This window comes from Acanthaster planci, linkage group LG19 (genome assembly GCF_054643075.1).
Source record: "Acanthaster planci isolate LZ-2023a linkage group LG19, COTS_SCS, whole genome shotgun sequence".
Taxonomy (NCBI): Eukaryota; Metazoa; Echinodermata; class Asteroidea; order Valvatida; family Acanthasteridae; genus Acanthaster; species Acanthaster planci.
Genome location: NC_141795.1, coordinates 4,650,311 through 4,674,072, shown reverse-complemented (window position 1 = coordinate 4,674,072; position 23,762 = coordinate 4,650,311). Strand labels below are relative to the sequence as shown.

The 23,762-nt window shown below is 42.0% G+C and overlaps 1 protein-coding gene across 7 annotated transcripts in view; it reads right to left on the bottom strand.

The window, feature by feature from the left end:
- Positions 1–23,762, bottom strand: part of LOC110973761 (uncharacterized) — an 89,594-nt gene that overhangs the window by 5,637 nt on the left and 60,195 nt on the right. For all 7 annotated transcript variants that reach the window (XM_087129703.1, XM_087129704.1, XM_087129705.1 and 4 more), the window contains 45 exons: positions 23,327–23,454; positions 22,823–22,950; positions 22,442–22,541; positions 20,754–20,856; positions 20,147–20,388; positions 19,645–19,813; positions 19,239–19,384; positions 18,509–18,824; positions 17,821–18,122; positions 17,312–17,516; positions 16,790–16,966; positions 16,188–16,444; positions 15,411–15,515; positions 14,623–14,727; positions 14,164–14,313; positions 13,655–13,780; positions 13,427–13,552; positions 13,099–13,326; positions 12,475–12,693; positions 12,201–12,317; positions 11,765–11,942; positions 11,430–11,563; positions 10,972–11,181; positions 10,612–10,710; positions 10,012–10,131; positions 9,786–9,879; positions 9,457–9,648; positions 8,674–9,079; positions 8,173–8,381; positions 7,716–7,934; positions 7,062–7,369; positions 6,719–6,838; positions 5,966–6,140; positions 5,457–5,566; positions 4,895–5,129; positions 4,463–4,663; positions 3,930–4,177; positions 3,499–3,682; positions 3,085–3,308; positions 2,537–2,725; positions 2,229–2,339; positions 1,795–1,927; positions 1,137–1,379; positions 512–792; positions 158–246 (listed from right to left, as the gene is read on the bottom strand). In XM_087129703.1, coding sequence (XP_086985829.1) covers positions 158–246; positions 512–792; positions 1,137–1,379; positions 1,795–1,927; positions 2,229–2,339; positions 2,537–2,725; positions 3,085–3,308; positions 3,499–3,682; positions 3,930–4,177; positions 4,463–4,663; positions 4,895–5,129; positions 5,457–5,566; positions 5,966–6,140; positions 6,719–6,838; positions 7,062–7,369; positions 7,716–7,934; positions 8,173–8,381; positions 8,674–9,079; positions 9,457–9,648; positions 9,786–9,879; positions 10,012–10,131; positions 10,612–10,710; positions 10,972–11,181; positions 11,430–11,563; positions 11,765–11,942; positions 12,201–12,317; positions 12,475–12,693; positions 13,099–13,326; positions 13,427–13,552; positions 13,655–13,780; positions 14,164–14,313; positions 14,623–14,727; positions 15,411–15,515; positions 16,188–16,444; positions 16,790–16,966; positions 17,312–17,516; positions 17,821–18,122; positions 18,509–18,824; positions 19,239–19,384; positions 19,645–19,813; positions 20,147–20,388; positions 20,754–20,856; positions 22,442–22,541; positions 22,823–22,950; positions 23,327–23,454 — 8,161 coding nt within the window. The remainder of the gene's footprint in view (positions 1–157; positions 247–511; positions 793–1,136; positions 1,380–1,794; positions 1,928–2,228; positions 2,340–2,536; positions 2,726–3,084; positions 3,309–3,498; positions 3,683–3,929; positions 4,178–4,462; positions 4,664–4,894; positions 5,130–5,456; positions 5,567–5,965; positions 6,141–6,718; positions 6,839–7,061; positions 7,370–7,715; positions 7,935–8,172; positions 8,382–8,673; positions 9,080–9,456; positions 9,649–9,785; positions 9,880–10,011; positions 10,132–10,611; positions 10,711–10,971; positions 11,182–11,429; positions 11,564–11,764; positions 11,943–12,200; positions 12,318–12,474; positions 12,694–13,098; positions 13,327–13,426; positions 13,553–13,654; positions 13,781–14,163; positions 14,314–14,622; positions 14,728–15,410; positions 15,516–16,187; positions 16,445–16,789; positions 16,967–17,311; positions 17,517–17,820; positions 18,123–18,508; positions 18,825–19,238; positions 19,385–19,644; positions 19,814–20,146; positions 20,389–20,753; positions 20,857–22,441; positions 22,542–22,822; positions 22,951–23,326; positions 23,455–23,762) is intronic.

The following is a 23,762-nucleotide window of genomic DNA, read 5'->3' as shown; positions in this document are numbered from 1 at the left end:
GCACTGTCTTTGCAAGTGAGAAAAACAGAGAGGCTTTTCTGCCCTCTTTGAATTCACATGGACATCAAGCCTACATTTTTTTCACTATCATGAAGGATCAGGGCATTTGATGCAAGCACTGTGACCCAATCACACAAACTGAAAGCTATGTACTTACCTGATTAGTTGGTCCTGTAGGTTTGTGACAGTGTCAATGTCCGCATCAACTACGACAACAACCTGCTGATTGGTGTCTAAAACAAACACCTGAGGAATTCAAACAAACAACAAAAGCTCATCGTAAAGTCAAACTGTAAATTTCCACCCACAGACTCCAATCACATTTGTGTTCATAATTCACTTTACTTATCTTACATGAGTGGATAAACTGACTAGTAACTTTTAAACTAATTTCACATTTTTTATATCAAACTTAACCTTTTGTTTCAAGTTGTTGAGTTCAGGGGGGTGTCATTTTCACGCTAAAAAAATTCCTTCAAAGAATTAGGAGTCCTGCATGATTTCTACTCACCCTGACGAGGGCGGTATCACTCAGCCCGGCAGTCTTGTCTGTAGCCGTCACCGTCAGATCAAAATAACCCCCAGCCTTGACCTCATTGAGTAGGTTGCGCGTACGGATGCACCCCGAGTTCTCGTCAATGTAGAAGATGTTGTCAAAGGTCGTCTGGTCCTGGCCCAGCACAAACGTGGCTGACTGGATGGCGTAGGTAATAGCGCCCCCACCTCCAACATCAAGATCCGTGGCTTTGATACAGGTCACTTGCGTGTTGATCTCGGCATCCAGGGGTAAGCCTATGATTAACAAGTAGCAAGGTAAACAGGTAAAACATTATAATTACAATTCCCCAACCCTTATCCAATATGACTCCAAACGGCATTAATGTTCAGTTGGTCACATGTTCACATATCTACACCACACAACTAGTAAGATCAGCTTGACAGGAAAAACCTGGGTTTTACATGACAGCTAAGTTGTAGTGAGGTCATGTGATGTATTGTGCTGTCAATTCGTAACGTCAGATCACAGTATTAATGGCACAGTATTCACCCTACCCATTTCTAAACAAAAGCTTCACTATGATGCATGGCAGCTCGGACTATGATTTCACATTTGTCCCCAAATAGTGTTTACTGACCGGTTGTGTAGAGGACCGTAGTGAACCTTGGCCCGTTGTCGTTGATGTCTCTCACTACAATCTCCACCTCCTTGAGCGACATGTCCTTGGACACGTCATAAATGCCTGATGGAACATAACTGGCATTATTCGTGGCCTTGACGATGAGCCGGTGGGTAGCGATAGTCTCTCGATCCAAATCTCCCAGGACGATGATCTCACCGGTGGTACTGTTGATTCCAAAAAAGCCGTTCTCATTCCCACCTAAAACAGTAACAGAATTGATTTTAAAATATTTGCAAACAATTCTTGAAAACCAATGCTTGCTTTTATATTCTAAAGGTATTCTGGAACCTCTTTTTGTGTTCATGCTAATAAAGATTTGCATATTCATGAGCCAAACTGTGATGTCATCTTGAGTAGAAATGTCAGCCACAGATGTGCAACAGCTTAAGTATGGCTGGGGTCAACATTCTGTTTTTGTCTTTCCAGGATTGCTAAAAGAGAGAACTTGAATATTCATAACCGTGATCACATGTCAGGTAAAAGGGTCAAAGATCCAGAGGTGTTCTGGTTTTCCTTTCTGTAATATACTTGTATCAACTTCAAAACATGTTACCTTTTCTTATACAAGTTCAGAAAAGTCTAGAAAATATCATCTACAAAACAGGATACGTACCAACAATATAGTAATAAATCACATTGTTTGGAGACAGGTCAAGATCTAGGGCTGTGGTCACATATCCAGACGATGTGTTCACGTTGGAATGCTCAGTCACATTTAGTGTCTGTACAATAGCTACGTTATTATCCTACAAAGCAAACGAATAGGGATGTTCTTCAGTGATTGGTTAAAAGAAACAACGTGTTACAGAGTAGCGAAGTTGTGACCTCATTTTGAACCAGAAAATGGAAACAAATAGAGTACATGCTAACGTCTTTGAAACACATAATGATACATTCTCATATACATATCACGTAGTCACTTCGGTACTGTATATCTTTCTTAATGTCTGTCACAAATAAAAAAAACAAGGCAAGAAAGAATGAAGAGCTGAAGAGAAATTGATGGATAAAGAACACAAGACTACCATAAGACCATTGATTGCTTACCACTCTCAAAAAGAAAGGCTCATTATCATCCTTGTCCACGATGACCACAGTTACCTCCAAGGGCGTCTGCAAGGGCTGAGGGGTGCCACCATCCATAGCTAGAAGTACAAGCTAGACAAAGTTGAAAAGAAAACTTCAACACCACTGAATCACTGATCTACTGAGCGTTCTATTTTCACTTAGCTTTGCCTCAAGAAAATAAAACACATCTCCTGTAGGCTAGTTTTACTGAGCCATTTCAAGAAGAATATTTGTACTAATGTCAATGACGAAATTCTTCACATATTTGCCGGGGCAAAATTACTTACGTTGTATTGATCTCTTGTCTCTCTGTCAGCTGAGAAGTTAGCATACAGGTACGTTGTGTTTCCCTCCTGCTGGAAAAAGAATAGCTTAGCACTCGCCTCATTCAGGAAGCCATAGGTGACTTGGCCATTGGCTCCACTATCGATGTCCACCGCTAGGACTGAGGCAATCCGGAACCCTATTGGCTCGTTCTGAAAGAGAATAGACAGTGATTGGCTGAGACCTTACAGTAAAGACGATGCAATAAAAATTGTTTTTGCAGACCTTCTTTTTTCTGATTTACTTTCTTTTGCACTCTCTTCCTGAGAGATTCCCATGCCAAATACCATACTTAGCCATTAAATACTATGAACTCTAGTACAATAAAGCTCATAATCTAGTCCAACCAAAATTGCTTTATAAATTCCACAGGATTCTTTACACTACACGATTTCATGTTTGCAATCTGACCGAGCGGTGTTATGGTGCATGATGTACGCTCTAAGATAACCAAATAACAAATTTTGCTGTCTAACATTCTGGAAAAGCCTCCTGTGGAATAATGTCATACCTCGGGTAAGAACAGTAGCTGTCCCTGCGAAGGAGTGATGAATTGAGGGGGGTTGTCGTTGTAATCACCCACCACTGCCTTGAGGGTAATATTGCTGGACAGGGAGGGGTTGCCGTTGTCTCGAGCTTCAATCACCAAGGTGAAGGTGTAGGTAGGGACAGTCAGGGACTGGATCTGACGAGCTAAGATGATGGCGCCAGTCTGAGGGTCGATGCTGAAGGTATCTGAAGAGTGGAATGAAATGAAACTTTGGTCAACAGACAAAACGCTCAGGAATATCGCTACCCTCTGTTCATTTATGCCCTGCCTCTAGTTACATCCCCAAAGACTAAGAATTTTTGGCATACAATATTACATGCAATATGTCAGATGTGATCAACAGAAAATACCTCAAGACAAAAATGCCAATCTTACTTTCCACATTTCCAGAGATGATGGAGTAGGTCACCTGGCCGTTTTCTCCGATGTCCATATCCTGAGCAGAAGGCTGGTAGATTGGGAAATCAACCTGCGAGTTCTCAGGGAAACTCCTGGTGATGTTATCCCCACCAGCAAAGACTGGGGTGTTGTCATTCACATCCAGGATAGTGATGGTGACCTGAGCAAGGAATTTATTGGAAAGGGCAAATGGGATATCAAAAAGTACTCATCACTCAACTGAATATCATTGCTCAGTACTCACCACTGATTGAAACTACTCATAACTCAAATCATTCTAAATCACCAATCAGATGAGTACAAATCATCGGTTCATTGTGTACTGCCTATCAATAAACTGGGTAGTATTCATTACTCAAATCACTGCTACTCATCAATCACATGAGTACCATGCATCAATTACTCACAGGGGTCGACAGTTTGTAGGTCACATCCTCTTCCCCGGGTACAGAGCGGGTATTCCGCACCTCTACCGTCAGCATGTAGCTATCCTGCATCTCGCGGTCTAAGATCCCAGTGCTGGTGATCACCCCCGTAGTCTGGTTGATGACGAAGGGTGCACTGGCTGGCACACTGCTCAGAATGTGGTAAGTCAGTTGGGAGTTGGATGGGTCAGGATCGGCATCCACTGCCTCTACGTGACCAATCTCTGTTCCTGGGACAATGCAGAAATTGAAGCAAATTGAAATGACTTCTTCACTTTTTTCACTCCATAAGACAGCACCATTCCAATATTTTCATCTCTGTTGCCATTTGGGTTGCTACCCTCTCGCGGATAGCTTGATTTCTTTTAAGCTCAAGATGGCTGACTTTACAATGCCCACGAATTTTTGTTGACTTGAAAATATTAATTTCATCATTATCCTCTACTCTGCTCACAAATCTTCTCTCTGCTAAAGCATCTTTTAGAATTTAAAGACTGATGTCAAATCTGGCTTACCAAGATCAACATTCTCATACACATCAAAAAGGTAGGGTTGCCGGAGAAACACTGGTCCCTGATCATTAGCATCCATGACATTAATGACCACATAGGTGGTTCCCGTCCGACCATCCTGGTCTGAGACTTGGACTGTCAGGTTGTATGCGGTCCTTGTCTCAAAGTCCAATGGCTTGGTGATGAGAATCTCCCCATTTGTGGCTGGAATAAAACAGTTGCAATGGATGTAGCTCTCAGTAAAGACTTGAACTTTTGCTTGTGAAACTATTCTACGTTTCTCTTGCTGTTAAGTTAAACTTTGCACAGGCTACTTTTCTGAAGTGTTTTGATGAAAAGTAGCGCCACAGTTTTCAGAAATCACACAGAACAGGGTGCTTAACAGACAATGACATTGGTGCAAGCAAACAAGATGTACTATACACTGAAACTTACGATTAATGAAAAATGTCCCATTTATGTTGCCGCCGATGATGCTGTATGTCAGTATGGCATTCTGGTCGACGTCTTCCGCCATTACCACGGTAACTTGGAAGCCCACAGGGCTAGCCTCTGAGGTGGCCAGGTCATAGGGCCCGTTGGGGAAGATTGGATTGTTGTCATTGGTGTCCTGAATGGTGATAATGGTCGTTGTGGTGGTTGTCTGTGGTGGGCTACCATTGTCGGAGATCTATTCCGATATGTGAAACAAAAAAGGTGAATAATGTATGCGTTAAACACACCATGACCTATTTGAATGTTGAGAATTTCAATAATAAAGCAATATATACCAATGACGACTGTAAAAATTTTATTCATTTTTAAAAGATCACGTCTAAAACAGGTTTCAAGACGGACCTACAGCTACTTCGTTCGACAGAATGAGCCCACTTATTTTTGTTGGAGTAAACCTTGACCTTGCTGCAGACACAAGATTCAGATGTGGTCTGAACAATCCAACCTCTGGTAATGTTGTGAAATTACCATAGAAATTTCACAGGTATTCAGTGCGACTCACCAATACTGTGATGTTGAAAGTACTTCCGTAAGTAGCATTATCTGCCTCAAGTGGTCCGGTAGTGAAGATCTCTCCAGTGGTTTGATTGATGAAAAATAAGACATTGCCATCTGTAAGATCAAAAAAAAGAAACAAAATACATGATTTCAAAATGTGTAGTTCAGGGAATGTCCTTATTTCCTGTGTGCATTGCAGTGGTACATGTTTGGTAAACGATATTGCACTTAACCCCTTCGCTCCGGGAACCGTCGACAGCCGCGGCTTTGTGTGAGGATTAGTGCATACCACACCATACAGTCTATTCACCGTGCAGCTGCGGTTTCAATGTGGGCCTGCTGCTGGACAGGGCTTTGCATACTGGGTATACTGCAGCCCAGCAGTCGCGGTCAAAAGAATCCTGGCGTGAAGGGGTTATAAACTATAAGATCAAGTTTGATTTGTTCAAGGCATCTTTCCATTTCTATAATCCTCTATCTAAGAAGTCAAAGCCTAGTGTTTGAAGAACTTGCCAGGTGGTTCAACAAAGATGAAGGTGAAGTTGAGCTCTTGCATTGGGTCGTCGGGATCAGAAGCATCGATGACACCGACCAACATCCCCCCTGGCTGCTCCTCCAGAATGATAAATGGAAACTCTGGCTGGGTGGTTGGAGCATGCTCGTTGACGTTACCCACGATGACAGTCACCTGTTGTGACACAATGGTCAAAATGAGCCACATTTGAAAAGCTACAAAAATCAAGGCAAAACATCTCATAGCACATGTAATGTGTCCAGCCTACGGAGACAACTAAAGTGCCTCCCACATGATTTGAACCAACAGAGTGCACGCTCATCCCACAATCTGGTGTTGTAAGTACCATACCCTCAGACAGTGTTGACATCAGGTGCTTCAGTCGATGGAGCTGGCAAGTGCTTACGGCTGTTTCTTTTACCTGTCATCAAAAGTCACTGTCACAAGTACTTTCACTACTAACAATGGAATGTCTTTGCTACAGTTCTATATGAGTAGCTTGTGGCATTTATTGAGACTGGAGCACCTGTGATGCACCGTGAAGACTTGTGAAGTACTAGCAAAGTACTTGACTACAACAATGCTACAAAGACACAGCTAAGAAAATTTCCACGGTGGGGTGAGCAGGTCTACATTTCTCTTTGACATGCACAAGTGGACCCATTGTACATTCAATGTCATTGAATCTTAAGGACAAATTCTGCCCTCAGTCGAGGTGGACTATGCAAACGCTCAACCCTCAGTACACTCACTGTGGTCGATCCCTGTCTACTATTGGTCTGTGAGCCGCCCGGATTGTCCTCTGCGATGACCGTCAGCGTGTAAATGGACTGGACCTCTTGGTCCAATGGCTGCAAGGTGGTGATGACACCCTGCAAATAGCAAAGAGAGCCAGTTGGAATAATTCCTCCCTCTTTCAGATACAGGGTCATACTTATCAACGTAACCAATCAGATTACAGGGAAAATTCTGTCAAGCTCATAGCAACCAATGAAATTGCCCAATCTATGTGGTCAGTACTTGCCCACATTTCAGATATCGAGCCAGGCTGTTGTAGACCTTAAGTATGAAAAACTCTTCACGCGGCTGACTTACCGTTGTGGAGTTGATCACGAATAGTCCGTCCCCTCCGGTCAGCGTGTATGTCACCTCTCCAAACTGTCCTATGTCCTGATCCGTTGCCGTGGTAACGATTACAAACGTGCCCGGATTGGCATTCTCTATGACTGTGGCCATGAAGTTAGTCTGGTTGAAGACAGGATTGTGGTCGTTGACATCCAGAATCTGAATGCTGATTGGGATGGAGGTTGAAAGGGAGGGTGTGCCACTGTCCATGGCTATGATGGTGAAATTCAGCCAATCATAGAGCTCCCTATCAATAACCTGGTTAACCGTAATTTGACCTGAGGAGACAAAAAGAAGAAAATTCTCTCGAGTGTTGAGTCTGTTCAGAATTGTCAAATCTTAAATAATTGAATTTCTATCAATATTTGAGAATGCAACTATTTTCTTCTTTCATTATTCTCGAAACAATCAACTGTACTGTGAAACAATTCAAACTCTCAACAAAACTACGAAGGGAATGTAAAATGTTCAAAGGAACGTGCAGCACTTACATTTCAAGACACAAGAGTAGTAAATATAATCTGCCCAATGAAAGATCAAAGAAATTAGCAGCCACCAGAAGGTTGTGGGAGCAAGAAAAAAGGTGGAAGGACTAAATGGCGCCAAAAATGCCGCTGTATGTACCTGTGAAAGGATGGATGGTGACAAACTGGGTAAGGTTACCCATTAAGACATAGGTCACCACACCATTGATGGGGTCATCAGGGTCTATGGCTTCCACATTGGTGATGATTGTACCCATGCCTGATTCCTCCTGGACAGTCACTACAATTACCGTGGTACCAGGCGGTTGGAAGACTGGAGGGTTGTCATTGACGTCGGTGATTTGGATGGTTACCTTGGCTGATGGAGTTTGAATGAAGGAAATTAATTGGACATTACAAGGTGTTTTTGTGGATACAATGGATAACAGTACGACGATTTGGTATTCTATCTAGGCTGAATGAGATTAGGCAATCTTGGGATAAAAATGAGAGATAATATCAGCAAGTAAGTGGCATGAGCAGAGAGTCTAATTTGAGGCAGGGTACCAGACCAAATGACTTCACTGATCTCCACCGTATTGTTTTTATACACCTACCATTAGGATTGCTGGTACTCAGCGCAGGGTCGACAGACGCACTATCGTTTGCCGAAATTGTCAGGACGACCTGGGCGGCTGTTTCTCTGTCCAAAGTTTCACTGACGTAGACAGTGCCCGTGTAGGGATCGATGCCGAACAAACCCTCGATGGCAGAGATGTTAGTGATGGGCTTACCTAGCAGATTGGTTGCAGTCACAGACACAATGCTGCCAAATTTACAGAAATAAGATATAAGAACATTATTTGTCATGACAGACATGTAGATGAACATTGGTTCATAAGTTTGTGACGAGTATTTGCAAAATGATCAGTAAAACAGAAAGGCTTTTCCTTTCCAAGAATGAAAAGCTTTAATTTTGTAAAATTGGAATTAATTCAAATTGTGCAAAGGGATCATTCTTCAAAGTTATAAAGGTTTGGTACAATTTGAACAAATATAGCAGCGAAACTGAAACACAAAATTAGAAAAACTTTAAAAACCCTCTGAGGGCCACTTGCCTGTAAGTCAGAGAAGCCGTCTGATCATGATCTACTGCTTGAACTGTTGTCACAGTGTGGTTCAATGCGGCATCTTCCGACACACTGATGACAACATCCAGAAAGTTGTCCGGGAAATATGGCTGGAAGTCGTTGACGTCCGTCACGTAGATGTACACCACACCGCTGTTGGACAGTGGTGGGCTGCCCTGGTCAGACACGGACACCGTCAAGATGTACTGATCTTGCTCTTCCCTATCCAGTGGTTGATTGTCGCAGATGTCACCACGGCAGGCTACCAGGACCGTGATGACGCCGGTCACTGGGTCAATTGTGAATTTGTCCCCAGCGCCCCGCTCAATGGTGAAACGCAGCATGGTGTTTGTGTTGTCATCATCTGAAGCGTTCACTTGACCAACGTAGTAACCTAAACAAAAGACATCATTTAGAGAGAATAGCCATAATGTTGTATTCATAAACTGTGAAATTGCAACACGGGCAAAAGCACCCTATTGTTTCACGTATCTAAAGCATCTCAAACTTCACATTTTCATGTTACATCTAAAGTTAATTTAATTTCTAAATGATTTTGCTTGAAAAACGGTTCTTGATCAAGTCCAGTCCTACTTGACAATTAGACAATCTGATCGTATTCAAACAACAAACACATTTGCCACAAGTCAAAGCAGCTAGGTAATGTCATGGTGTATTGATGACTGCATTCTATTATAGTCTTAGATTAAAAGGATAGTAACTTGGTAAAAAAAGTTGGTCCTGTGAAATAATTAAAGTGAATATACACACCATCACCGGCATCTTCGGGCACTGTGAAGTTGAAGACAATCTCGTCCAGTTGTGGCAGGTGATCATTAATGTTGAGTATAGTTATGTTCACCTTGCCATTGGCACTCACACCCCTGGAGTCAATAGCAGAGACGTCAAAGACGTGATGATCTTGGATTTCAGCATCCAGCATGCCGTTGACCGTTATGACACCTAGAACATGATCATGAGAACAATAGTTAAAATAGATTACCAAACAAATGCCAAATTCTGAGAAACATTGCACAACGTTTTACATTTTGCTGATAACAAAGAAAGGGAACTGCAAACAGTGACAAGTTTGCTCTGACCTGTTGAAGGATTGATAAAGAATGGGCCTGCATCTTGTCCACTGATGGCATACGTCAAATCACCGGCATCGGCTTCGTTCTCAACAGAAACCGTCTGCAGGGAAGGCAAAGTCATACATGTTTCAACGTATACATGCAAGATATAAAAAAAAACACATATTCAAAGATGAAATCAGAAGCAATTGGGTTTGTGTGGAGATGTTGCGTACGTCGCTTGGGCACATACCAGGACGAAGGTTCCCACAGTTGAGTGTTCCAGCACACTGCCTGTGAAGGTTCCATTGTTGGGGAAGATGGGAATAACGGTGGTGGAGTCAGCAACTAGGATGGTAAGTGTCTCAGTAACCTGGGCAAAGGAACCAAAGGGATAAACATGGAACTTGGACACAACAAAAACCAGCACAAAACCAGGTGTCATACAGTTGACCTTGAAGGTTATTCACTGAAACAATTGGAAGATGATACTGTCATGGAGCAATAAGTACAAAAGTAAATGGTGGCACACCGGGGCTCCAAAAAATTGGGGTTAATAGACAATTAACCTCTGGACTAGCAACAAGCTGTTTGCAAAGAGTCAATTCCCCTCTGGACTGTATCTAAAATGTTGATGTTCCGAAACACAGTTGAGACAAACATCTTCCTTTTCATGCAATATCATTTTTAGGCAATGCATACCAAGGGTGGATCCAGGTTTATGGATATGCCGGTTTGTGACGACCCTTCTGTCCCTTTGTTCTCTTGAATTTTACTGATCCTAGATTTGCCACTGTACACTAAAAAAAAACACAGGGATTTCTTGACTGTCTTCATGACCTTGGCAACTTACCTCTCGAGCATTGTCTGGGTTTGCTGGATTATCCTGAGCTTTGATGACCAGCCTGTAAACACCGTTGGTCAGAGTTTTGTTGACGAAGACATTTCCAGTCTAGCAAGAATATAAGCAAAATATTAGGACTGAAATTCATTTCGTATTTAACTTCTGACAAGTTCCTTTGACAACAGCAAAGACAGATATAACTTTTTCTTCTTCTAAATCTGACAAGCAAAAACTGAAAAACCTTGTCAGAAAGCGTACTAACTAACAGAGCGTACTGTCCAACGTTGACATCAGTTCCCTTCTGAACCTTCCAAACCTCACAAAGAAGACTCACATGGCACTAAGGCAAAGTTGATGTTAAAAACTTACAACTGGATCGATCCGGAACACTCCTCCCGTGTTGCCGTCAAAGATGCTATAGGTCACCTCGCCCTCAGGGCCTGCATCATCATCTGTGGCTAACACTTTAAACACCCAGGTGTCCACCGGTGAGGTGTCGTTGATGCTTGTGCGGTAGGGGGTGTCTTGGAAACGGGGGCTATTGTCATTGACATTAATGACAATGATGCCAACTGTGGTCTGTGGCCGAGACAAATGTCAAAAGGAATCATGAATACAAAGAGTAAAATATGCAAACTGTAAAAGCTTATTTGTGGATACAAACAGAAGATAGGCCCTTGGCCAACCAGGAAATAGAATCTATGGATGAGATGTTACAACATTTGTCACCCTTTTTTTTCTTGAGTGTATTTGTCTTTCCTGACAAAAATGGAAATTTCACTCTGTTGGCTTGAAAGAAGCTGATAAAAACTCAAGTTGCAACTCACAGTTCCATTAAGCGATGGTATCCCTGCATCTGTCGCTATGATGGTGATGTTGAACTCTTGGCTGGTCTCATAATCAAGTTCTGCGGTTGGTTTCAGGGTCAACACTCCCGTGGTCGGATTAATGATGAACAAATCTGTTGTGAAAAAAATTCCAAGAGTACAAAAAAAAAAATAACCAGCCATACTAAAACCCTTTTGATAATGAAGTTAAAATTCTGAAGCTTGGATTTCACTTGATTCATCATGGATGTATGTCTGACCCTGAAGTAAACAGAACATGTATCATTTTGTTCTCATTTTTCACAAAATGGCGGAACAGGACACTGACAACTCACCGCTGTACTCTCCAATGATGGTGTACGTCACTTGGCCACCCGCACCACTGTCCATATCAACAGCCACAAAGGGGCCAATATAGGTTCCTGGTACACCCTCAGAGACGCTGTAAGGACCAAAGTAACTGGAAGGGAACTGAGGAGGTGTGTCGTTGATGTCCTCCACATTTATGACAACCTGGAGCCAACAAGAATTCCAAAAATGAGACGGGGATTCTGATATTTGTAACCAACTGTTTAACATCTAGTTTGAAATCTCACTTAGCGATACACTTAGTTGTAAGCAACAGATATAATTTTTCTTCATAAAAGACCTCATACCTTGGATGAGAAAAACTCAGTGAAACACAGGGAAATCAAACCATGAGTATCCTGTCCAAATCCCATAACATTTCAATCATAATCTCACAGAAATAATTCCCCAAGACTGACTTACAGTGACGGTTCCAGTTCTCCTGTCGTTGCTGTTCACTGCTTGGTCTGTCGCTGTGATGATGAGTTCATAGGTCTGTGTTGTCTCCCAGTCAAGTTCATTGATTATATAGATTGAACCCTGAATCACAGAATCAAAACATTAGAAGCTTTTAGACAGATTCCGTTTTTGTTTTGAATGATGATATAACAGGTCTCCATAGCTTCAATAAGCCTACGTATGGACTTGAGCAAACGTTCATTCAAGGACTAAAATATTGCCAGTTGAACTGACTTACATTGTTGCTATGGATACCAAAAATGCCCTCCCCGTTTCCCCCGGTGATGGTGTAAACCATCTCAGAGTTGTTGCCAACATCAGCATCACTGGCCGTGACGGTGACAAAGATGACCCCGGTGGATGATGGCCCCTCGGTGACCGTTACCGATGGCTGGTCAGGGAAGACAGGCTGGTTGTCATTCTGATCAAGGACTGTCACATACACATGGGTCGTCTCCTACAAGGAGGTTAAAGGGGACACTCTGAGTTGAATCAATACAAAAACTCTCAAATTGAGAACGCTTTAAAATTACTTTCAAAGGAGTATTCGATCTGGTCTGATACACAGCTCAACAGTTAAAAGATTAAAAACCTGAGACATGCAAGTTGGTATTTATTTGTTTATCAAGTATTTGCATTCCTGCAAACTCATTGGTCTATTTATTCATTAATTTACAAGATAAAAGCTACGGTGAAATGTGTGCTAAGTAGCATCTTACTTAAAGTGTCCATCCATATATTGCCTGTAGGCACACCTTAATATTTAAGTACTATTACACCAACTTAGGAAATAGCTCTGGGTGGATATACCATGTAATCAGCAGATAAAATCTTTAGTTCGTAAAATAATTTGTGAACTAACCATGAAGGTGGGGTCATAATTAGGGTCAGTCATGATGACAGTGAGATCATAGAAGGCTTGGGTTTCTCGATCCAGTTGAGTGGTGAGCGTTATCTCTCCCTGGGAGTTGATCTGGAAGACACCGTTGGGATTGGACGCCGGGTCGATCTGGAACTGGATGTTATTGGATGAGGAGGCATCCAGGTCGGTGACGAGGATGGTTGTTACTGGTTGGTTGGGTAAGACATTCTGGTAAGAGGATGGAAAGTGGAAAGTGTTTTACTTTGCCTTTCAAACAGGTACAGTGTTTAGGGTTGGAATTAGAAATTGGCACAGTGATGTAACGTACCTCCTCCACTGTTGCAGTGTAGTTGACCTGATCAAACACTGGAGGGTTATCGTTCAGATCGTTGACGACTACTTCAACGACGATGGAGGAATTCATGGATGGAATACCCTGATCGGATGCTGTAATCTATAAGCAGAAGACACATTCAAACCAATGTCACTTCAAAAGATCTTGTGACTTCTCTCAATCAATAGCACTGTAATACTTTAACCATTTGGGCCAACTCACCGTCAGTGTGTATCTATCAACGGTCTCCCTGTCCAGTGCTGTCGTGGTGACAATTAGCGCCTCTTCTACATTGGGGATAATATCGAAGTGACCCTCTTCATTTCCTCCGCTGATCACATAAACAACCTGCAGACAAATAGACAGACAGTATAAATATGACATACCTCCTGATATGACATACCTCCTGATATGACATACCTCCTGATATGCTATGAAAGTTAGGATCTATCTAATGTCCATACACAACAGTGTTTCCTTTGAAAGCAAACTTTCATTTTAAATTCCATTATTTGCAATAAGTAGCAATATAAATACATTTGTACACTTGGCAAGAGCAGCAGAGAACCAGCCATTAGTAATATAAACAGCATCATTTCAGCTGGTAACCCATTTTTGCTAGGCAAACTATTAACCATCTAGAGGACCTAAGATTGCCTCACATATTTGTGTTCTAACCATTCGTTTAAATAGAGCAACACAATAAAAAATGTGTCAATAAAATTGTTTACATCGGCATTTATTCCCGAGTCTGCATCATTGGCAGCTACCGTGGCAACCACAAAGCCGCCAGCCATATTTTCATCCACTGTCACCGCTCCGTTGGGGAATGTCACAAAGACAGGTGGGTTGTCGTTCAAATCTTGGATGTGAACCCAAACCTATTGTAGGGGACACCAAAGAGTGACAACAACATAACAAATGTTACCTTGACCTCAGTTGATACCACAAATTAGCACCACAAACTATATTCATACAGCATAATCAAAACTTTTTACAAGCAAGTGACATTAAATACAACAGTTTTCAGTGGAATGAGTACAAATCCATATCATTACAAGAGGTTAGCACATAAGAGTATGGCACAGAAAAAAATGTGCTTGGGTGTCCAGCAGTCCCAAAATACAATTTTCCTTTTTTTACTGCTACGGCATGGTTAAGAACTGTTCCGGGACAATGTTAATACTTACAGCAGCTGAGCCTGATAATCCAGCTTCAGTCATTCCTAACACGGTGAACGTGTAGAGTGGTGGCCCTGTCTCATAGTCAATCATTCCCTTTGTCGTCAGCCAACCCTGCACCAAAACAAAAAATAAACACAGCTTGGATGAAACATCATCGCACAGGTAATCTTGAAAACATGCTATTACTAACTGCTATCAATCTTGGGCTTAAAGCTTAACCTTTAACTCCTTAGGGTGATTTACTGGCAACCTAATCCCAAACAAACCACAGCCAGTATACCAGTGCAGCACTCATCCTAGCAGATTCCAACAAACCCTGGGGTTGGAGTTCGGCTGGTTTGAGATCGACACGGTTAATGAAATTAGCAAGTGGCACACAACTGAAGTTAAGCATCATTCACTGAGAGCAGTACACTGCTGGCTGGTCTTTCAAGAGCTGAATGGAATGGAATATCAGTCATCAACTGAAAGTACTCTCTCCTCTGCACAAATATAAAACATTCATTATTCAGTCTGTACACCTGATTAATCCCCATGTCACCTATTTTGCGCTTTGAACCACATTTATTCATTCACCCCTGGTATGTTCCATTTCCTTGACAGTGAGGCAGTGCCAGGAGAAAGTTAGGATGAATAATTCATGTCACATGATCAACAATCCATTAACCAGATGTCACGTTATTTCTAATAATGGCTGAAAAGTGAACTCATACACAGCTAACATTTTTCAAAGTTGTGAGACATTTCCTCAATGGAAGAAGGCCAGACTACGTGCGCAGCTGATACAAACTCACCGTTACAGGGTCGACGTCAAACATTTGGAGAATGGTTGGGTTGACATTGGGTTCCAGACTGTACGTCACCACAGCATTGGGCTTACCTGGTACTTGGGCAACAACCTGTAAGACATAACACAAAATGTGTGTACAAAGAATACTCATGACATTCATGGTGTATGTCTAAGGCTGCATCCGTATCTGTTGTCTAGAGCTAGGTCTAGGTCTTCACCCCATTGGAAATACACAGAGATGGGCGGACAATAGACTTAGCCGTTGTTCTGCAAGCCCATTTCAAACACAGCATAAGGGAGGAACGAAGCCTGTCTACACTTGTTAATTTTTGTTTGCTGTCCATTTATAAAAATTTTTGGAATAAGGCAATTTGTCTAGAACAGGAAGAACTAGTTCACCTAATTGACAATTTCAATCATTTTGAGCTTCTCAAAAAATTTCCAGTCTATGACTACGTGAACGATGCTTTTCCAAGTGGGTAGAATCTTGGTACATCTCACATCATCCCTGAGGGATCAAGGACACAGTAAGACACTCTAAGAATTACAACTTATTCCAATCCCTCCTAGATCCTTCAAAATCCGCCAAGTAGTTTTGGAGGATGTTGTAGGTAGAGCTAAGCCACTAGCACTTTCAAAGTGGTTAGATACTCTTAGGAATTTAAGAATAAAGAATGTGCCATTCGTCTTCTGCAGAGAGGAGGATGTTGACGGTTTGAGGAAGTGTGGAGGGAGAGTGTTTGAGTTGGATTAAGAACTGGAATGCCACACTGACACTTACTTGCAAGAAGGGATACCCTTCCCCAACGTTTTCGGTCAGATTGACCTCATAGCGGGCCATGGTGAACTCGGGTGGGTCGTCTTGCGCATCCACCAGTAGGACCCGGACTGTGGCCGTGGCCGTGTGGAAGGGTTGGGCTTGGTCTTGTGCTGTCACCGTCAGGTTGTAGGTGGACTGGATGGAATAATCCGGCAGGGTACTGAGCACCGTGATCCTACCAGAGTAGGAATCGATTACGAAGTAGTTGCCTTCATTGCCTGGAATTGGAAAATGGATGAGATACCAAAGGTAAGGTGCAAGTCTTCAGTTTCCTTTGGATGTGTCTTGCATTAATGTTGGTACGATGGAAAGTTCTACTATGTTTTATTACATAGTGCCCTCAAGTGATCAGGAATACGGGAACTAGAATCGAGAACAGCTGTTTAAGAGTGAGTGCTCCTTGCCTGTGTTGTTGAATTGTGCTTACTCTCTCGGGAAGACAAATGACCAACAGTGCTCCGTAAATAAGCACATTGATGAAATTTCATGTATAGCGCCCTCAAGTGCCCGGGAATGAGCAAACTAGGAGAGAGAAGAAATGCTCCTTCAGGGTCAGCACTCACCGCCTGTGATGCTGTATTGGATCTCCCCACCTTGGCCCAGGTCCGGGTCATTGGCTGACACTGTCACCACAACGGTACCTGCTTCAGCAGTCTCTAGCAGGTCGGGCTTCAGGTAGACATCTTGGGTGAAGCGTGGTGCTTCATCGTTAACGTCGGTGACTGTGATGGTCACAGTCGCTGTGAAGTCCACCACAACAAAATACATGAACTAGTCCGCTGCAGATTACTTCCCTTAATGCAAAAACTGATTTACACTTTGGGTGGAGAGAGGCACATTAAAGTAAAGTGGCTTGCTTAAGGACACAGCATATGACCAGTGGTCGGATTTGAAACCCTGACCATTTAATCAGGATCAAAAATGTTCATAAAATTCATTGACTTTCAAAAAAAAGAAGGCCACTCTGAACTTGACCACCATCATTGGAATGTTAACCAGTCCTGTTTAATTTGAACAGCACCCTGTGTCCAATGAATTCCAACTAAATCCATCTCCCTCATGCATCGACCTTTGAGAACACGTACCAGTATTTCTAGGGGGCAGGTCTCCATCATTGTACGCCTCCACTGTCAGCAAGTAGGAGTCTTCGGTTTCCCTGTCCAGTGGGGTAGGGCCCCGGGAGATAACACCGGTGCTAGAATTGATCTGGAAGTTATTGTTACCGTTGCCTTGGATAATGCGATAGAGGATGACAGCATTGTCACCAGTGTCTCCATCCGTTGCTCGGACCTGTTTGGAAAAAGGGTGAAAGACGAAATCAAAACTTGAGACCTGGAACAATTGTGATTAATGAGTCACTGACAGCAAAACAAAAAAGACAAAATAGGAATATGTTTTTTTGGGGTGAATACTGTATTATTCATTACATTATTACTATTTATTATTATACATTAAAGGGTTCTGTTATCTACAAGAAACAACGATCATGTGCAAATTGCTAGAGCACAGAAGGGATGTACAGAGCAAGCAGCAAATTTTCAGCTGAATGGGTACAGCCGCAGTGTATTTGAACCACTCTGTAATCTCTACCAACCGTTACAATCTGCTGTCCCTGAGCTGCGTCCTCCGCCACAGATTCAGCATAGTTCTGGAATTCAAAGACGGGCCTGTTGTCATTGACGTCAGTCACAGTGACAAGCACAGTGGCTACCGCCTGAAGACTGCCGGACCCGCCCTCCCGGTCAATGGCATTGACTACCAAGGTGTAAGAATCCTGAGTCTCCCTGTCTAAAGAGCTGGTAGTCCGCAGTTCACCAGTCAGCCGGTCCAGAAGGAAGGGTCCAATAGGAGTGTTGCTGGACGGGTCAAACTGGTAAATGATGTCACTGTTCAGGCCTGAAAGGCAAATTTGATGATAATTAATTGTACATAGGTCATAAGAGCAATATTTATATAGCTCCAACCTTGTCTAGATGTCTGTAGTCAGTATGTACTTATCTGTTACTGATGAAAACCTAGACCTTCGTGCATGATTCAGCCTAATTTTACAATACCCTCAGCGCACTGAAAAAAATCAACATCTGTTTAAAGGCGTAACAAAATGAACAAAAAATGATTGTAGGGCTGGAGAGCTCAATTGGTAAAGCAATAACGTGGCCTTCTGGAGATCACAGGGTTGAATTCTAGAAAGAACCATGTTTTGTCAACAATTAATATAAAGTAAAACTGTTCAATTTTCACACGATTTTAATATTTGATGATAAACCTTTTACAGTTTTTACCAATATCTGAATCATTAGCCATGAGGTTGAGTATAATCCTGGCTGGCGTGTTTTCAGCAACGGTAACTTCGTACAAGACCTGGCTGAACACTGGCTGGTTGTCGTTAACATCTGTAACCACGATCAGGACGTCGGTCGTGGTCTCAAATGTCCCGTCTGTGACATTAACTTGGATGTTGTATTGGTCTTGCTGTTCTCGGTCGAGCGAGTTAATAGTTGTGATGGTGCCCATGGTGGGGTCGATCAGGAATTGGGTTTGTGGGAATGCGAAGGAGTACGTCAGGGTACCAACACTGTCAGGATCAGCTGCTGTCACCTGTCACAAAAACAATTAGAGCGCATTTTCTAATTTCTGCATAAATACAAATAGCTTCCACAATAGCACATTATCTGCTTAGTTAAAACGTGACCTAAGAAATGTTGCTTATCAACACATGATGGGCTTTCAACATGGACGGAGTATAAAGATCTTTGGTTTATTAAAGTTGAGCATCTTGGTTTTTTTTAGGTTATGTACACAGTTGTAATGATTTTAAAGGAAAAGAGAAAAGGGCCACAGTTTTGTTGATAAGTTGGTTTTGGGAGAGATTCAAACTTCCCTATTGGTATTAGAACATTGAGTGCTTGGCTTATTATTAATAATACTTTTTCCTTGTCTGGAGTTTTAGTGAAAAACTTTGGCCATCTATCAGAGCCAAAAATGTTAATAAAAAAGAGAGAAAAACCAAACCTGGCCAACAAATGTTCCAGCTCTTTCATTCTCTGCCACCTCAAACCTATACGGGGTACCAGCGAAGGTTGGTGGTGTGTCATTGATATCTAGTACAGTCACTGTGACCACAGCTAGCTGGCTTGAGAAGCGCCGTGGGTCACCATCTAAAAGCAAGCACAAAAACAGAGGGGCATGATTTTTCCCCCAATCAGCCAATTTCTGAGTTTTGCGTCAAAATACTCAGCAATAACACAATACTCATAAACAGGGCAGAACTTCCATTCTCTTGCAAAGTCATGAACTTCTACTTGTATGAAAAAAGTTTGGACCCTTCCATGCCCCTACACCAGCAGAATGCATTCAAACTTGACAAATGCAAAGGCAAACCAAACTTTCCTCCAAAACTTGATTCAGAGGAACTTACCATCTCGCACGCGCACGTTGACCTCGATAGTTTCTGTCTGTTCTCGATCCAGTGGCATACTGGTGAATATCTGACCGGTGGTCAGGTTAATATACAGATACTGACTGAGCTGTGCCAGCTCATATCTAAGCAATGCATTCCGGCCAATGTCAGCATCCTGAGCCATTACCTACAAGGAACCAACGAATGCTATGCTATAAGAATTGTTTGGCTGGTATCCTGCGCCATCGAAGAAAGATTGTTATCTTGTCTCTGTGAGTTTATTTGATTACATATGCAAGTCTGGGCCAAAATAGTAAAAAATCTGACTTGATGTGTTCCTGCTTTGAAAAGTTTCAAGTTTGAACGAGCCTTGAAGGGCTCAGAATTGTAATTGATGTAAGATTAAAAATTGACTTTTAAGAGACCATTTGCGGTAAAAAAAAGGTTGAGAACCTGTTTTGTCATTTGGCTTCTGGCATTTATATCCAAGACCAGAATAATGCAAAATTAAAAAGTGTACCTGGATAACAAATGTGTTTGCAGGCTGCCCTTCCACCACCGAAGCAGTGTAACGGTCTCTGATCCACTGTGGATCATTGTCATTGAAATCACGCACTTCGACAATGACGTAGGTTGTGGCACTAAGTGGAGGCGCCGCTCTATCCTGGGCTTGGACGGTGATGTTGTAGAAGGAAACGGTTTCCCGGTCAAGAGGTTGAAGCAGGATGATGTTTCCACTGTTGGGATCCACTAGGAATGTGCCTAGTTGGGGAGAAATCAAATGTACCCATAGTTACTCTTGAGATACGAAATCACACAAGATTCCAGATCTATCTGGGTTTGTAAAGTGACTTGTCGTACACGGGGACATGCCACTGCTTACAGGCTTACATTGGACCAACACTAAAGCTGCGCCATTAACTTCCAGTTCCATGCAACTCTATGTGCAGTGGGTGTGGTTTAAACTCTAGTGATGCCCCACTTATGAACTGGACAGCTCTGTCATGACTAAACCTGGCCCTAGCCATAAGATTCAGGAGTTCTGATTTTGTGCTCGGTGCTTGAGCTGTCATTCTGAACATTAAATTAACATCCTATGATAATTGATAATGATCAATCCTGCCTACCGTTGTCATTGCCGCTGAGGATAGTGTAGGTTACCTCACCAGCTGGCCCTGAGTCAGCATCATTGGCTATCACTCGACCAATGGTCAGTCCGGTATCTGAGAGCTGTCAGCAAAGAAGTGGAGTAGAATTGTGAATGGCGTTCAGCTTGAAATGTGGAGTAAGTCTTAAGGTCTCCAAGATTGCTAAAGGAGTCAAGACAGACCACAGGTTGCAGTGGAAAGATGTGCTCATTGATATCCAGGCAACACTGACGCACTGTGCATTTTCTGCTTCAAAGACTCCTGATTTGGGTATACAGAATCCAAAAATTTCAATGAAAAATCCTACTGTAGGCCATGAGACGATTTCAAACTTTTTTGACTTTCAATTCTTTGAACTAATCCCTTGTTGCGACCAGGGAAAGTATAGACTTACACGTCTGCCCTAGGCAGCAACACAGAACTGTTGCTCATACATTATGATGTGAGGTGCCCATGAGCAGCATAGGTTAATCAATCCAAGTAGGCTTTCTCTCGTGGGGATACAGTAGGCAGTGCAAGTGTAAATGAAAAATGGTCGCCTACACTCCATGCAAAGTGCACACGTGAATCAGTGCATAATATATGTATGCATAATATATATCTTTGGAACCAATGGCACGTACACAGTGTGTCACACGTAAAGCCACATCCGCAGCATTCCAAAGCTGCATGACTGATCTGTGTCCTTTATCTTTGGAACTGTCTATCTCACATCTTCAACTTAGTTGACCACTGACTGTTTCCATCCAAAACAAGTGGGCAACTGTGCTGTTTTTGGTCACTCAGTTCACAACAACATGATACATTTATTCAAAGTGGCATGGGCTGCTCACCAAGTAGACAAAAAAGGGGTTATGTAATACTCAACTTTGTTACTTTCTTGGTTAAACACCTGTTAAATGTTCAATGAAGGAAACTTTATACCCTCTTCAAGGAGGGGAAACGTTAAGCTGTCGTAACAGTTTCTTCTTCTGTTAGTTTGAGGGGTTATTTTACCGCCAAATACCATTGTTCTCCACAGAGAATAACACAAATTCATTATCTGCTGATCACATATTTGTGTTAATGTGTCGGTAATGAGTCCTTGGCCTATAAAAAGTGGAATTTAGAATGATAAATCACTTTTGGTAGAAGAAAGGCAAGTGCTGAGGAGGTTTACTTGTTTGTGATTTGTTTGATATGCTGTTTCCAAAATGCATTACTTTTAGGGTTATCATACAAAAAGTATTACAGGATTTTCTGGGGGAGGAGTAGGGTTTGGAGGTGGGAGGTGTCGTCAGCAAGTGCAACAAACATGTTGGTTTATAAATCAGAGAATTTCGATAATCATCTTACCATATATGGAAACTGATTTGAAGGGGACAAAAGTAAAAAAAGGAGAGACTTAGTTGAGATTTGAGGATTCACTGCACCAAACACTCACTGTGACTTTAACATTTCTGTCACTTTGTACCTTAAAAGCCTACAACAGCAAATGTGAATGTAAATGTTTTCTGCAGGTGTAAAGACACCTGTCTAAGATTTGTGAATAGAAATTCTCAGAAACTCAATCCATGCAATCGACATGCAAATTGAAGTCAACAAATCGGAAAACATCTTTTTGATTTGTGTATTATTCAGACCCATTTCAAAAGTTATGAATATAATTCCTGAAGGTTGGTTCTTACCTCGATGATCTGTATTAGGTAGTTAGGCTGTTGGAATACTGGTGGGCTGTCGTTGATGTCTGTAATGGTCACTAGAACAGTCACTTCGCTGACTCCATCACTAGAAAAAGAACAGCCAAATTTTCAGATATCAATTATTTCCTATAAACTTAAGACAGAAAAGTTTGAAATGTCCAGAAAATACATCTACAAGTGACCAAAATTTGAGAATAAATGCCATTGGACTGTCTTTTATCAACATTAATTATTACATTTATACAGTTTGAAACGAGCCAAATGACCTCATTAATGTAATCGATTTTAAAATTTGGTTTTGTTTCAAGATGCAAAAACAGGAATACAAACTGTAGCACTGGCTAAAATTAATTTAGCTGGACTTACGCTGGGGAAACTGCAGGCTGCGTGTTCCGTGCCTCAATGGTCAGAGTGTATGTGCTGGCTGAATTCTCAAAGTCAATAACTGATGTCGTTGTGATCACACCCGTGGTCGTGTTTATGGCAAACAAACCCTGAGAAGCAAAAACACAGTTATTATGTTGAATGGGTCACACAAATCAACTGACTGATCATTCCCAAGTCTATCGCAAGTCCCTAAACAAGTCCAGTCACAAGTCCTTTAACAAAAACAGTCATAAGTAATGAGGTGAACAGTGGGATTTGGATAGCTTGTATACTGGTTTAAAACCCTAACTCTCCTCAATCCTTCACCTGTTGGAGGACTGAGGAGGGTTAGGGTTAAGACTGAATGACTGGTAAAGGACTCGACCACAACATACTATCATACTGTGCATAATTGTCAGTAAACTGCACAAAAATAATGGAACAACGTTTTGACTTCTAATTATCAAATGCCAATATTCCATATCTGTACAGTCCATCACATACCGCTTGATTTCCAGCAATGATGTTGAACTCTGTATTGGCATTGATGCCTTCATCTGCATCAGTCACAGTTACCGTGGTAATCACAGTGCCCATCGGCGAACCTTCCTCCAGGGCAATCGTTTGAGTGCCTTTAAAAGGATAAAATGGCAGGAAATAAAAGTTTGGCCAATTTTTCAAATATATACACCAAAGTTATTTTTAATATACTTTTCCTTCTTACAAGTATTGCACAAAATCTCGATAATGCCTTGTCATTTTAAAGATGTATTTCAAACCCTAACCTGAGACATGCAATGGCAACTGTGCCAACAGAATGTGGATGTAAGATTTCCCTGGAAGAGACTGTCAGGCCAAGAATGTCGTTGAAAGTGCTTTGTTCAAAAGGAATTCTCAAGAAAGGACCAGGAATGTCCTGAAAATATACTGCCAGCTCCTT